This window comes from Lupinus angustifolius, unplaced genomic scaffold, assembly GCF_001865875.1.
Source record: "Lupinus angustifolius cultivar Tanjil unplaced genomic scaffold, LupAngTanjil_v1.0 Scaffold_17_44, whole genome shotgun sequence".
Lineage (NCBI taxonomy): Eukaryota > Viridiplantae > Streptophyta > Magnoliopsida > Fabales > Fabaceae > Lupinus > Lupinus angustifolius.
In genome coordinates this window covers 28,763-45,549 of record NW_017719021.1, presented here as the reverse complement: position 1 = coordinate 45,549, position 16,787 = coordinate 28,763, and the positions used below count along the sequence as shown (strand labels likewise).

The following is a 16,787-nucleotide window of genomic DNA, read 5'->3' as shown; positions in this document are numbered from 1 at the left end:
GGTAGGGCCCTTCCCAGTTAGGTCCTAGCTTGCCTTTCACCCGTCCTCTGTCTGCTCTCCTTAATACCAGAGTTCCTTCGGGAAATTGGCGGGGAATGACTGAAGAGTGGAATTTCGCCGCGGTTTTCTTTTTGATGATTTCTTCCCTGAAACGGGCTCTTTCTCAGACTTCTTCTACTTCATCAAGATTGTTTCTGAGGAGAGATTGGTTGTCGCCCTCGTTGAACTGAAGTATTCGCCAAGTAGGTTCTCCTGTCTCGACCGGGATCATGGCCTCCGCGCTGTATGTTAAGTTGAAAGGCGACTCGCCGGTTGTAGAGTGGGGAGTGGTTCGGTACGCCCATAGTACGTGATGGAGTTGATCTGGCCAATTCGCCTTTGACTCGTCCAGCCTCTTTTTCATCCCTTTCAGGATGACCTTGTTCGCTGCTTCGGCCTGCCTATTAGTCTGTGGATGCTCCACTAAAGTGAAGTGTTGTTTGATGCGGAGGCCTGATAACAATTCTTGGAATCTTCGATCGGCAAATTGAGTGCCGTTATCTGTTACTATGGCGGACGGGATGCCGAAACGAGTGATTATGCTTCGGCAAGTGAATTTTTGGATATTTGTTGAGGTGATGGTGGCTAATGCTTCTGCTTCTATCCATTTGGTGAAGTAATCTATGGCGACTATGAAAAATTTTAGTTGTCCCGTTGCTTGAGGGAAATGCCCCAGAATGTCCATACCCCACCTACAGAAAGGCCAAGGTGCTTGTGTTCTTGTTAATTCTTCTAGTGGGGCTTTGTGGAAATCAGCGAAAAGTTGGCAACGAGTGCATTTTCGAGTGAGGTCTGTTGCGTCCTTTTCCATTGTGGGCCAGTAGTACCCAGCACGTAACACCTTCTTGGCGAGTGAGGCGGCGCCCAAATGGTGCCCACAACTTCCCTCATGAACTTCTCTAAGGACGTAGTCCACCCGATTCGGACCAAGACATTTGAGCAAGGGGGCGGTGAATCCTCGTCGGTACAGTGTCCCCCGGATCAGGGTGTACCAAGAGGAACACCTGAGGAACCGTTGCTTTTCCTTCAAGTCGGAGGGTAGGGTGCCATGGAGGATGTATTAGATGAAAGGGCCCATCCAGTTGTCTGGGATCTCCACTTGTTCCACCGCCATGACACTTGGGTGGTAGACTGTTCCCTGGACGACGGACCCATTATTCCTGAGGCATTTGGTACTGGCGAGCTTGGACAAGATATCTGCCCGAGCGTTGCTTTCACGGGGCACATGCTGAATGGTCGCTTCATCGAAGTCGGCCATGAGCTCTTTTACTTTGAGCAGATATTTTCCGAGGAGGGTATCCTTGGTTTGATATGCACCTGTAATTTGAGACACAGCTAATTGGGAATCATTGAAAATTAATACCTTATGGGCGCCCACTTCTTTTGCTAGCTGTAGTCCAGCGATGCAAGCCTCACACTCTGCTTGATTGTTGGATGTTGGAAATGTGAAGGTGATGGAATGCTCAATGGTTACTCTTTGCCCATCTTCCAGCAGAATTCCAGCCTCGCTGCCTCTCGGGTTAGAAGATCCATCAACGAAGATAGTCCATACCTGCTTTGGATCGCCCTCTGGTGCGGCCAGCTCGGCCACGAAGTCAGATAGGACCTGGCTCTTGATGGCCGTGCGAGGTTCGAAACGGATGTCAAATTGAGAGAGTTCTATCGACCACGTGATCATCCGCCCAGCCAACTCCGGCTTATGCAAAATTTGCCTGATTGGTTGGTTGGTTCTGACAATCGTTGCATGAGATTGGAAGTACTGGCGCAACCTTCGCGTGGCGATCAACAATGCATAAGCCACTTTCTCCAGCTTCTAATACCTCAGTTCCAGGCCTTGCAGGGCCTTGCTTGTGAAATAGACCAGGTTTTGACCTTCTGCCGTTTCTCGTATAAGCACGGCCGCTACTGCTCCGTCGGACACGGCCAGATATACATACAGAAGTTCTTCAGGTAATGGCTTGGAGAGAATAGGTGGGGCGGACAAATATTGTTTGAAAGTGTTGAACGCCGCTTCGTAACTCTCAGACCATTCAAACCTCTTGCTCTTCTTCAACAACTAAAATAAGGGTAGTGAATGCTTGCGGCGGACGAGAGAAACCTGGACAGTGCAGCTAGTCGTCCATTTAACTGTTGGACCTCCTTGACTGTGCGGGGGCTTCTCATGTCGATGATCGCCTGACATTTGGATGGATTTGCCTCAATCCCTCGACTAGTCAGAAGAAAACCGAGGAATTTGCCCGCCTCTACTCCGAAAGTACATTTCTCTGGATTGAGCCGCATGTTGTACTTGCGGAGATGTTGAAAAATATTTTCCAGAATGGATATGTGATCTTCGCCGAGGAGGCTTTTGGCGATCATATCATCCATGTAAACTTCCATGTGTTCTCTAGTCTGGCCGGCGAACACCTTGCTCATCCTCCTCTGATAAGTTGCCCTAGCATTTTTCAACCCAAAAGGCATGACAGTGTAGTAGTAGGCGGCCTGATCAGTGATGAACGTTGTTTTCTCCTGGTCGAGAGGGTACATCGGAATCTGATTGTACCCGGAATATGCGTCCATGAAGGACAAGGTACTGATAGCCTGAAGAATTATCCACCAAATGGTCAATGTTTGGAAGAGGATAATGGTCTTTAGGGCATACCTTATTGAGATCTGTGTAGTCCACACACATCCGCCACTTCCCTGATGGTATCTTCACTAGCACAACATTTGCCAACCACGTGGTGTAGGTGATTTCGCAGATGAAACCCGCCTCTAGCAACTCGGCTACCTTCAAAGCGACCTCCTTGGTCCTGTCAGCCCCCATTTTGCGCCTTCTTTGCGCCACCGGTTTAGCACCTTGTTTGGTCGTTAGCCAATGGCAGGCAAAAGAAAGATCTATACCAGGCATATCTGCTGCTGACCAGGCGAAGAGGTCCTGGTTAGCCTTCAAAGATGTCTCCAGCCGCAACCTTTGGCTTGGCGGAAGGGAACTGCCAAGGTACACTACCTGTCCTGGGGATTGACCCAACTGTAGAGTTGTTTTTTCCCCTTCTGGTTGTGGTCGAAAGTCTCCTTCGTCCGCCCAGACATCCAATTGTACCATATGCACGCCCCGAGATCTTTTGGAGGGGGGGGCATGCTGTTTTCTGAAGTGGGGGTGGAGACTCATCTGGTAGCAACTGCGAGCCAAGTGCTGGTCCCCTTTTACTGCGCAGACTTGGAGGCTGATTGAGAGGAACTTCATGCATAGATGGGGCGTAGAGACGACCGCTTCAAGCCTGTTCCAAGTTGGGTGGCCGATAATGGCGTTGTATGCTGAATCGCACTGGACGACCAAGAACTTTGTTGGGACAGTCCTACTCATAGGGTGGTCGCCGATTGTTAGCCAAATCTCTATATATCCCCTAGGGGTGATTCCCTGACCGGAAAATCCGACCAACTGCCCATCATATGGTAGGAGGTCGCAGTCACGGAGCTTCATTTTTTCAAACAAATCCTGAAAAATAATGTCAGCCGAGCTACCCTGATCAATGAATAAGCGACTAACCTTCTTGTTATTGAGTTTGGCGGTGATGACGAGGGGGTCATCATGCCCTCGGACGACACCTTCATAATCGTGGTCATCGAAAGTAATAGGGGGAGCGGATCTTTAGCTCTGTCTCTGCTGGGAGTTTCTGGCAGCGACGTGCATTACCTCCCGCACATATTTTTTCTGGGCGGTCCTAGAGGTACCCCCGGCAGCAAAACCTCCTGAAATAGTGTTGATATCAACTGGGCTCCTTGGCCTTCGGTTGTCTGTTCGGTGCCTATCCGCCTTAGGCCGCGGGGTAGGGCACCGTTGTTGAAATTGTGGAGGGGCCGCCTTCTTGGAGGCTCTGGTCGACGATGTTGTGGCGATCACCGATGCTTCTCCAAGCCCGCAATGAATAGCTGTAAATGACCAGCCTGGATGAGATATTCGATGGTATCCCGGAGCTGTGTGCAGTCATTGGTCAAATGGCCGAATGTACTGTGATAGTCGCAGTATTTGGATCGGTCTTGCGGGCCTGACTTGGTAGGGCGTGGGCGCGGAAGTTGGACGAGGTTAGTGGAGAGGACCTCTTGCAGAATCCGTGAACGACTAACGTTCAGGGGGGGTATAGGTGGAGTATTTGGCCTTTTTAGTTAGTGAGGATAGGTCGCGGGGTAGGTCGTGGAGTCTTGGCCGTTTGGTTTCCCGTGAGGGGTGATGTGTTTGGGGCTCGGTATGGGCGTGGATATGGTGGGTTTCTTCTAGATTGATGAATTGTTGGGCTTTGGAGCGGAGGTCCTCCATGGTAAGATCGGTGTATTTGGCCAATTCCGTGCGGAAAATACCTTCTTGAAGTCCCATAACGAGGACATGGACTACTACTTCGGGGCTTAGAGTACGCACCTTTATGGCCTCGGTATTAAACCGATCTAGATATGCCCGGATGGATTCATTGGATCCTTGGCGAATACTAGATAGTGTGTATGATGACCCATCAGTATAATTAAATTTAAAAATAATGAAAGTTTGGAGGAAAAAGGTCATTTCATATGCACACATGACAAGCTGAAAAGGAAAATTCTATATGCAACAAATGCCACCAGCATATCTTGTCTATGGGAATAAAGAGGCAAATTTACTTATGTAGTGTATTTTGACTACAATTTTACCATAATAGTGTAGGTTTTGTACTTATTATAATAGTAGTGTATTTTCTCCTAAATCGACAACAACATGCACGATTTCAATTATTATTTTTCTCTTGGACCACATAACCCGCAACAAGGCTGAAGTTTTATTTTTTTAAGATTTCCTTTGGAAATCGTTGATAATGTTGGAGTTTTACATACACATATATATATATATATATATATATATATATGTAAATCGTTAATGGAGATGGAGTTTTGGGGATTTTTATTTTACCTTGGAAATCGTTAATGAGGATGGAGTTTTACATATTTGTTTAATATACCTAATCGTGAATTGGGTATGAGTTTTTAATGTTTTTTTTAATTTCCGGTGTTTCTCTCCTAACACTATATAATCATCCAACACTTCCATCTTCTTCTCCTAAAAAGTTATATGTTCTCAAGCTTCTTCTCTTAAATACATTTCTCTTCAAACTTTTTCCAGCCATCTTTTATACTTGTCTCAGATGTTTTCTTCTCGTATAGATTGATACTTGCTTAGAGGTTAGTAGATCTACTATATTTTATGAACTGTAGTATATTTATTGTTAAATTTTTCTAATATTTTTTTTTATTATAGATGGTTATTCTAAGAGGTATAGTTAGCGATTTTAGTGATGAAGAAGACATTGAAATATGTAGTGATGAGGAGGAGGTCGATGTTGGTTCATCTTCTAGGATGACATATAGTTCTCCATCATCATTTTTTCGTAACACAAATTTTGAATCTGGTCGTGATTTTGGTCATACAAGTGGTTTAATGAATAATAATAACAATGATTTATTTGTTGTGATGCAATTCGAATCTAACAAAGCCACAATACATGCTATTAGACAATTTCATATTCAAAATTCATTTGATTATGTTGTTGATGAGTCTAGATCAGATAGATATGTTGAGAAATATACACAGTTTGGTGCTGGATGTGAATGGCGAATTCACGCTTCTTTTAACGTTAAGCGTGACATATGAGAGATTAAGAAAATTAATGGAGCACACACTTGTGTATCTATGTTGGTTTCCCAAGATCATAGCAAATTAAATTCATCATTTATTTCAGACCTTGTTGTTAATCTGGTATCTGCAGATCCAAGCATACCAGTTAAAGCACTAGTTAAGGAGGTTGTTAGTCGTTTTGGTTATACAGTGACATATAGAAAGGCTTGGACTGCAAAACAAATGGCATTGACCAAAATTTTTGGTGATTGGGAGGGATCATACAATGAGTTACCATGTTGGATGAATGTTTTACAATATTTCTCTCCCGGTACAATTGTGAAATATGAAGCACGTCACCATATTAGAGATGGTATGGAAGACTCTGGTAACCGAGTCCACCTTATGTATCTTCCTTTGCTTAAGGACTTAATGGAGACATTTCAATACAGTTGGGGTTCGGCAACAATAATTAGTGATCAAAAAGAGATTGGAGGATGTCTACTACTCCTTCAATCATGGGCATATGATCGCATTGAAAATCTTGCACCAAGACTGCGTGACCCAACACCTTATTTTCCATTGGTCAAAAGGTATATATTAATTTTATCATTATATGTAAATTTTTAATTAATAAAATTGATTCAATTTTTTTACTAACTAAAAATGATTAATAATAGGTGGTCACAATATTTAATCACTACCAACATCCCTGGACATGCTGTTAATATCATACATGCAATGTTTGACCCTATGCGCATTGATCAGGTATATTTCTATTTGTATGTACGAATAATAAGCCAAACTTTCATTATGTTTCTATATTTTTTATGTTAACTTTTTTATTAACATTTTTACCAGTTTCGGTGGATGCCATATTACCAACTGCCATTCCTCCCAAACATCTCGGAGAAAAGCCGATCACTTGTGCCACTAATCTGTTTCGCAATTGTAGAATGACACCCTACTGATTGGGTTATGAGGCAATTTGGTTTTGGCCAACCAATTCCACAAGATCCAGTAAATTGTGAAAAACTTCACAAAGTTGACTTACGTGGCAAAACTGATTGTTACTGGCAACATAAGCATCGTTGCTGGATTCAAATATGAAATAATTGGGATAACTATGTGATCGATGGTTTACCCGCAAATACCATGCCTTTGAACCACTACTCAGAGTTTATGCAGTGGTACTTAAAAGGACTAGAAGATACATATCTAGATATGGAGCACACTCTCATGGAATGATAACTTTTTTTTTTATAAATTAAACTTTCTCTTTAATCAATTTATTTACTTCTAATTTTCTATAAACTTTTCAGTACACCTTTGCAAAGAGAATTTGTTATCAGAGTCGTCCTCCAGCTTTACTTGTATATCCCACACAATATTTATGTGACATCTTCTCATCTGGCCGTGAAATGATGGGAACATTCGCTGAACTATACCCCAATGCATACCCTACCTACATTGATGAAGCTCCCCATACTCATCATTATCATATACTGGAAACTGAGTCTCTACAACAAACTGAAGTGGATACTCATTCTCAAAGACACACTTCTTCAGTTACTCTGCAACAACAATAACAACAATCGTATGACTTTGGAAATTTTAATTATTCATCCAGCTATTTCTCATCAGCTTCTCAAATGGCACTACCATCAATGTTTGCTACTACTTCAACTACACCATTGTCGGCATATGATTCTCAAGAATATTATCGTCCTACTATGCCGTCCACAAACATTTTTGCTATGCAAAATAATGATGACGAAGTTGTGGTTGATGATGTTGATGAAGATGAGGATGATGAGGATGAGGAGGAGCCACAATTAGCGACACATCGTAGAGGGAGAATCCCGTAGTGGAATGCACAACAATTAAGAGTTCAACCGCCAAGAAGAAGAAAACTACCTCCACGTGAGACTTCATCACATAGACATCATTAAGGTTTTTTGGGATTTAATGTATTAAAATTTTAATATTGTAATATTTTGTTGCTATTATTGTTGCAATAAACTATGGTTGGGTGAAATTTATATATGAACAAGAAACTCCTTTGTCATAGCCGATTTAGCTAGGGCAAAATAAATTAAAAACCTAAAACTCCCACTACACAGCCGATTCTCAATAGCAGAAAAAAAAATACAAAAACTCCATCCCAAAAAAAGATTTTGGGTATTAAAAATATTAAAAACCCTAAAACTCCTTCCTCACTAACGATTTTGTTTATGAAATTAAAAAAAAACCAAAAACTCCTACCTCGTACACGATTTCTATGGAAATTGATTAAAAAAATAAACCTCTTTTGAGGTTGACGATTTAGGTGGGGATATGACAAAGAAAAAGGAAAAACTCCTTTGTGGTTGACGATTTCATAAGTTTTACACTACAATGGTAATAAATATAAAAGTTACACTAGTATCGTAATTAAAAAGTCAAACTATACCTATTCAATAATTTTGCCGGAATAAAGAAACGCAAAAATCTTCAAACAGAAAAAATAGAACCATAAGCAAAATATTGAAAACAAGGCAAACAAATCTTAGATTGAAAACAATGTTATTAATATTGTACCGGTCATCAAACTAGTCAGGATATTGATATAGTGATATAGTGGTTCAATCGATGGTTCGCTAATTAAACTATATGCCGGTGAATTTAGATACACATATATAATATATTATCATTAATGTTTAAAAATCAATAAAAAAATAATAATTTTTTTTATTATCATTAAAAAATTAATTTTAAATAAAAATCGCTCAGTATTACCGATACGGTTCAATTGAAAACCGACCGATATGACCAGTTTTGACTACTATGATTGCATGACCAATATAACTAGTGTATCGTACCATTTCTCTAGTTTATCAGTTGAAACGGCTGATACGAACCATTTTTTACAACACTGATTGAAAATATGGTGAAAATGCAATGAACATCTCTTTGTTTAATATTGTTTTATCAATAAAAATAAGTCAAAATCATAACCGTTAAATTTTTACTTTTGTCACATATCTTAATCTCAACGCACTAATAGATCCTCCAATACTTTTATCAATACACTACTAGAGGATGTTAGCTACCATTTGTGAGGAAAGCAGCTTTTTTAAATTTGGAGACCTAACCTAATGTGGTTAGGATCCTCTTTCAATACTAAAATATAAGATAAAAGGATTTTTTTTAGTAATTTTTAATATTATTTTATTGAAAAATAATTAAAATCTAATTGTTGATACCACATGTGAATATCCGTGGTTAAGTTATACTAAATAGTTTCAAATAAAATAATGTAGTTTGATTCTACCAAAAAAACGTAATGTATCTTGAAACCATTCCTTGTATCTCACACTAATATTGTTCTTTGACATGACTGGTTAGGTCATCCTGGATCAACTATGATCCGAAATATGTACATCCATTAAAGATGCATAAAGCTCTGCAAGCAAATAACTTTCCATGTGCTAGTTGATTTGAAGGAAATTTGTTTATTTGGATATCACCGGAAAAATATATATGAATGAAACGTATATATGATGATATTTGTGGGACAATATGTCCATCATGTGGGCCACTTATATATTTATGGTTTGAAATGATGCATTAACAAGGTCTCAAGTTTGTTGTAAAGCTTGAAACTAGCAGCTTGTGAGATTGCATGATTAGCAATAGACATTAATACTTGGGTTCATGCAATATTGCAAGTTGTAGCACTAGTTCTCATTGTGCCAACAAGTTATCATAAGTTTTCCCTTTTTCTTGTGCGATGAAATGTATGTTTTTTTCGATAAAAAAAATAAATTAGAACATGCATAAGGAGGTGTCAACGCAATTACATCTTAAAAAATATCAATATAAGTATAGGGATCGATACACCATTGGGCAAAAGTGTAAGCATAAGATCCGATATTTTGGAAAACCATAAGCAAGATCTAATTTGAATTAGATCTATAATATGGGTAAAACTAGTTTCCCTCTCCAAATATAATATCATTTCTCATAATCCAAATGGACCAAATAGCAGTGAACCACAACAATCTCCACAAAGTTCTCCCTTTCTTAATTTTGCAAAAGGAATCATGCATCTCCAACGCTTCCACAATTAAATTCGACACACTATAGTGAACATGGAACCAAGAATAAAATCATTTCCACACATTGGTGACAAAAGGGCAAAGTAAGAACAAATGGTCAATATGTTCATCATGCAACTAACACCAAGCACACTTCAAATCCTCCACTCCAACAATATGTCTCTTATGAAGCTCAATTCTAGTTGCTACCCTTCCTTTGATAATTTTCCACATTAAACAACAAACATTTGTGAGAGCACAATTAACCCAACATAAATGAAGAATATTACCTAACTCCATCATAACAGAATTAAATTGTGCCAATTAAGCAGTTTTCACAACATAGCAACCCGATTTGCCTAGGCGATATCTTCATCTATCACCAATACCACTTGAGCAAGAATGGTTCTGAATAAGATTGTATAGGATTCTCACAAGATCTTCCTCCCAATCAAATAAGTATCCCCTTCACTGAATATTCCAAGTCCACTTCCCATTTATGCAAGCCCTATAATTTGCAATGATAGCATCCTTCTCCAAGGTAATAATCATATATAACCTCAGGAAGTTGTCTTTGAGATTTCTTTGACCAAACCAAATATCCTGCCAAAATCTAGTATGTAACTCATTGCCAATTTCCTCCAATAAATCGTCTTCCAGCTAGTTAGCACCATCGCCCAAGGCCACTCCATTTTGAACCAAATCCCTCCACCACTTGGACGCCGAAGGAGAAGCATTGAAGGCCCTTTGAGTTTCATACTTAGAGTCAACTACTCTAACCCACAAAGTATCAGGATCCACAAGTCTCCACCAATTCCCCTTACTCAAACGAGCATCATTAAACCTTGAAAGATCATTAATACCCAAACCGCCATGCTTTTTAGGTTTACACACCTTTGACTAAGCAATCTAAGGAATACCTCTATCACCTATTAATGCGAACCTTTCAGGGTTGCATTTGTTTTAGGATCGTTTTTAGCTTGAAATTATGAGTTTTGGAATTTAGAATTTGGTTTTGATGTTAATTGAAGTTTCAGGCCAATTTTAGGTTATGTGGTGTATGGTAATTGGGTTAGGGTTGTGTCTGTGTGGGGTTGGAGGATTTAGGTCTTAGCTAAGGTCTTGATTTAGGACTTTTGGGGGTGATTTGGCCACGACTTGCAGGAATTTGATTAAGTGTATGATTTCTGTTTAGGGGTATTTGATGAATTTTAGGATAGGGTAGGCCCCAATTTAATGAGTTAGGGTGGGTTGATCTCGGTTGGGAGTATATGAATAGTTATGGATGGAGTTTCTAAGAAGATGATGATGTAAAGATGTTTTATGGAGGGTATGGTCACAAATGAAAGGGATGATGAGGAAAATGATTTGATTTGTGTGTGAGGCATTTTGAATAAGGAAAAGAATGAAAGGTGAGGCGCCACAAGTATGAAATACTTGATAAGCCAAATGATGTCTGCCACAAGCTAGGAAGCTTGATAAGAACTACAATGGAGGTCACAACCAATTTTGAGTTTTTAGGAGAACCCTCTCAAGTGAACAACTCATATTTTTAATCCAAAATAAACTTGATTCATTCATGAGGAAAAACATACATAAATAGGGAAATTTTGAAATTGATTAAGTCCTAATTTGAAATTTAAAATCCTAATTATTATATGTAATTTAATGGTTTTGGTTGGAGTTTAATGGCTGATTTGATTTGGCATTGTATTGACTGAAATTCCCTTGAAACAATAAGCCATGTGCATATTAGAAATTGACAAATTGAATGTGCTTTATCTCTTACTTGGCTGGACGGATTTCCCTAGGATATGTCTTGAAAAGGAAAGTTTATAATTGATGAATTAATCTTTTGATCTTCATATTCTGGTCGTGAGTTAAAAATGGATGAAAAGCCTTGACTGAGTCTTGATTACTTGCCTTTCTTGAATGAACCTTGACTTGAATGAAATGGATGAAGAGCCTTGAACGCGTCTTGATTACTTGCCTTTCTTGAATGACCCTTGACTTGAATTCCTTGAATGAGACTTGATTACTTGCCTTTCTTGAAATAAGTTTGAACCGAATTTGAAATGGTCATCCATTTCCTTTCAAATTCTTCATTTATTTCTAGGCTGATTGGATTGATAAAAACATGTCTTATTAGACTCCCTCCACACCAATTTGAAATAGGCCTATCAATGCTATCTCCTTGCTTAACTACTATGATGATTTCACATGGTCTAGTCATGCCCTCCTAGTAATTAACTACTTGACCACTATTGGACCATGTTACAAGGAATGCAAACAAATTCTCAACCCCCATGTTACATGATTTTAATGAAACTAAATAAAATTCTTAAAAATAATTAAAATAAATCCTATGACTAAAAAAATCCTAAGACTAAAATAAATCCTAAGTCTACCCATGAGAATAAAATCTCAATTTATTGAAAATAATAACTTCAAACTATCATAATTTTCCTCCAAGAATATGGACTTCAAGTGGCTATCCTACTTGTATGGTTGTCCTCACAAATCATAGGTTGCCCCCTTGATTTACACCATACCCTCCTTCTTGAAAATAATTTGTCCTCAAATTTGCGGCACCATCATCTCCTAGATCAAAGACCATCTTTTTGAATTGTTGGAACCAACTCTCTACATATTCATCATTGGTTATACCCTGGATGAATAATCCACCAATAAAACTTGCACCAATAATTCTTTTTGTGAAAAATGTGCATCCTTAGAAAATATCATAAGAGTCGAGTCTTCATGGCTTGTCCTCATGAGATCCATAGGAACAACTTGACCAATGTAAAAATCAGCCTCCCATAAGGGTGGATAATCAGGTGCTTCTTCCTTAAGGATGATTTCTCCAATGTCTTGCAAAATTTTGTGACCAAAATTAGGCAAAGACTTTTTAGTGGTAAAAGAAATTTTTCCACCCTATAGTGGGGGTAGGAGCTATTTTGGACCCAAAATATTCACATATTTACTTTTTTTTGTAAGGAAATTTCCCCCTTCTTCACTAATCTTCCTCTTTTTTCCAGTGACTTTTTTCTCCTCAGTTTTCTTTTCACTTTTAATTTTGCACACCTTTTCCTTTCTCTCCTCAATTTTCTTTTTCAAAGACTTCTGATCCTCAACCACTTGTGTATTAGATAAGGGACATAACACCACTTTTCGGCTTTGGTGAAAAAGGTGTATTTGTTTGAGAATCCATCAAGGATGGTTCTCTTATCCATTTTTCATGGATGGCCCAAACGTATATGGCTGACCTCCATGTGAACTAAATCACAAAGAACTACATCTACGTATTTCCCTATTAAAAGAGAACCTTCACTTGCTCGTTCACAATTATCTCCACAGTCTCACTTAACCATTTTAGTTGGTAAGGAGTGGGATGTGGTCTAGTCAGAAGGTTTAGTTTTGAAACTAACCTTGAACTAACCATGTTGATACTACCACATCAATAATTAATAGGTAGACCTTTCCTTGGACCAAACACCTAGAATGGAAGATGTTGGTCCTTTGGTTGGCCTCATCGGTGATGACTTGACTTTCAAGCTAAAATTAGCTCTGATGACCACTTGATGCGAACCTCCTAGGGCTGCCTTTGTTTTAGGATCGTTTTTACCTTAAATTATGAGTTTTGGAATTTAGAATTTGGTTTTGATTTTAATTGAAGTTTTAGGCCAATTTTAGGTTGGTAATGTATGGTAATTGAGTTAGGATTGTGTGTGTGGGGTTGTATGATTTAGGTCTCGGCTAAGGTCTTGATTTAGGACCTTTGGGGTGATTTGGCCACAGCTTGGGGGAATTTGTTTAAGTGTAGGATTTGTGTTTAGGGGTAAGTGTTTGGTGAATTTTAGGATAGGGTAGGCCATAGTTTGATGAGTTAGGGTGGGTTGATCTCAGTTGGGAGTGAATAGATGGTTATGGATGGAGTTTGTAAGGAGTTGATGATGTAAAAGATGTTTTATGGAGGGTATGGTCACATATGAAATGGATGATGAGTAAAATGATTTGATTTGTGAGTGAGGCACTTTGAATGTGGAAAAGAATGAAAGGTGAGACACCACAAGTATGGAATATTTGATAAGCCAAATGATGTCCGCTACAAGCTAAGAAGCTTGATAAGAACTACACTAGTGGCCACGACCAACCTTAGGATTTTAGGAGAATCTTTTCAACTAAACAACTCATATTTTTTATCCAAAATAAACTTGATTCATTCATGAGGAAAAGCATACATAAATAGGGAAATTCTGAAATTGACTAAGTCCTAATTTGAAATTTAAAATCCTATTAAAACATGTAATTTAATGGCTTTGGTTGGAGTTTAATGGCTGATTTGATTTGGCCTAGTGTTGGCCGAAATTCCCTTGAAGCAATCAAACATGTGCCTATTTGAAATTGAAAAATTGAATGTGCTTTATCTCTTACTTGTCTGGACGAATTTTCCTAGGAAATGGACTTGAAAAGGAAAGTTCATAATTGGTCTTAAAAATAATTAAAATAAATCCTATGACTAAAAAAATCCTAAGACTAAAATAAATCCTAAGTCTACCCATGAGAATAAAATCTCAATTTATTGAAAATAATAACTTCAAACTATCATAATTTTCCTCCAAGAATATGGACTTCAAGTGGCTATCCTACTTGTATGGTTGTCCTCACAAATCATAGGTTGCCCCCTTGATTTACACCATACCCTCCTTCTTGAAAATAATTTGTCCTCAAATTTGCGGCACCATCATCTCCTAGATCAAAGACCATCTTTTTGAATTGTTGGAACCAACTCTCTACATATTCATCATTGGTTATACCCTGGATGAATAATCCACCAATAAAACTTGCACCAATAATTCTTTTTGTGAAAAATGTGCATCCTTAGAAAATATCATAAGAGTCGAGTCTTCATGGCTTGTCCTCATGAGATCCATAGGAACAACTTGACCAATGTAAAAATCAGCCTCCCATAAGGGTGGATAATCAGGTGCTTCTTCCTTAAGGATGATTTCTCCAATGTCTTGCAAAATTTTGTGACCAAAATTAGGCAAAGACTTTTTAGTGGTAAAAGAAATTTTTCCACCCTATAGTGGGGGTAGGAGCTATTTTGGACCCAAAATATTCACATATTTACTTTTTTTTGTAAGGAAATTTCCCCCTTCTTCACTAATCTTCCTCTTTTTTCCAGTGACTTTTTTCTCCTCAGTTTTCTTTTCACTTTTAATTTTGCACACCTTTTCCTTTCTCTCCTCAATTTTCTTTTTCAAAGACTTCTGATCCTCAACCACTTGTGTATTAGATAAGGGACATAACACCACTTTTCGGCTTTGGTGAAAAAGGTGTATTTGTTTGAGAATCCATCAAGGATGGTTCTCTTATCCATTTTTCATGGATGGCCCAAACGTATATGGCTGACCTCCATGTGAACTAAATCACAAAGAACTACATCTACGTATTTCCCTATTAAAAGAGAACCTTCACTTGCTCGTTCACAATTATCTCCACAGTCTCACTTAACCATTTTAGTTGGTAAGGAGTGGGATGTGGTCTAGTCAGAAGGTTTAGTTTTGAAACTAACCTTGAACTAACCATGTTGATACTACCACATCAATAATTAATAGGTAGACCTTTCCTTGGACCAAACACCTAGAATGGAAGATGTTGGTCCTTTGGTTGGCCTCATCGGTGATGACTTGACTTTCAAGCTAAAATTAGCTCTGATGACCACTTGATGCGAACCTCCTAGGGCTGCCTTTGTTTTAGGATCGTTTTTACCTTAAATTATGAGTTTTGGAATTTAGAATTTGGTTTTGATTTTAATTGAAGTTTTAGGCCAATTTTAGGTTGGTAATGTATGGTAATTGAGTTAGGATTGTGTGTGTGGGGTTGTATGATTTAGGTCTCGGCTAAGGTCTTGATTTAGGACCTTTGGGGTGATTTGGCCACAGCTTGGGGGAATTTGTTTAAGTGTAGGATTTGTGTTTAGGGGTAAGTGTTTGGTGAATTTTAGGATAGGGTAGGCCATAGTTTGATGAGTTAGGGTGGGTTGATCTCAGTTGGGAGTGAATAGATGGTTATGGATGGAGTTTGTAAGGAGTTGATGATGTAAAAGATGTTTTATGGAGGGTATGGTCACATATGAAATGGATGATGAGTAAAATGATTTGATTTGTGAGTGAGGCACTTTGAATGTGGAAAAGAATGAAAGGTGAGACACCACAAGTATGGAATATTTGATAAGCCAAATGATGTCCGCTACAAGCTAAGAAGCTTGATAAGAACTACACTAGTGGCCACGACCAACCTTAGGATTTTAGGAGAATCTTTTCAACTAAACAACTCATATTTTTTATCCAAAATAAACTTGATTCATTCATGAGGAAAAGCATACATAAATAGGGAAATTCTGAAATTGACTAAGTCCTAATTTGAAATTTAAAATCCTATTAAAACATGTAATTTAATGGCTTTGGTTGGAGTTTAATGGCTGATTTGATTTGGCCTAGTGTTGGCCGAAATTCCCTTGAAGCAATCAAACATGTGCCTATTTGAAATTGAAAAATTGAATGTGCTTTATCTCTTACTTGTCTGGACGAATTTTCCTAGGAAATGGACTTGAAAAGGAAAGTTCATAATTGGTGAATTAATCTCTTTATCATCATATTATGGCCTTGAATTAGTCTTGAAATTATTGAAGAGCCTTGAATTAGTCTTGATTACTTGCCTTTCTTGAATGAGCCTTGACTTGATGGATACATATCTGCTGTCATACACTTTGTGCCACTCCATGTGCCATGAGCTTGTGATTGGTCAGAAAAAATATTTAAGTTAAAATTTAATTATTAAATATTTTTCCTTCCAAAAATGTGGACTCCAAGTAGCTCTCCTATTTGTAAGATTGTCCTTACAAATCATTGGTTGCCCCCTTGGTTTACATCACCTCTCTTATTACTTCATAGAAAATTTCTCTATAGAGAAATCAGAGTCAAGATTACCTTTTTTCGGGGACTTAAAATGAGATAGAATGTAGATATGCACATTTGCGAGCA

At 38.5% G+C, this 16,787-nt stretch overlaps 1 protein-coding gene across 1 annotated transcript; it reads right to left on the bottom strand.

Annotated features, from left to right (window-relative positions):
• Window positions 1–1,736: 1,736 nt before the first annotated feature.
• Window positions 1,737–3,502, bottom strand: LOC109338065. Its single transcript, XM_019575198.1, has 3 exons — window positions 2,681–3,502; window positions 2,138–2,619; window positions 1,737–1,983 (listed from the first exon to the last, which is right to left on the bottom strand). Exons 1-3 carry the CDS (start codon window positions 3,500–3,502, stop codon window positions 1,737–1,739), a joined length of 1,551 nt encoding a protein of 516 aa, XP_019430743.1.
• Between the last annotated feature and the right edge of the window lie 13,285 nt (window positions 3,503–16,787).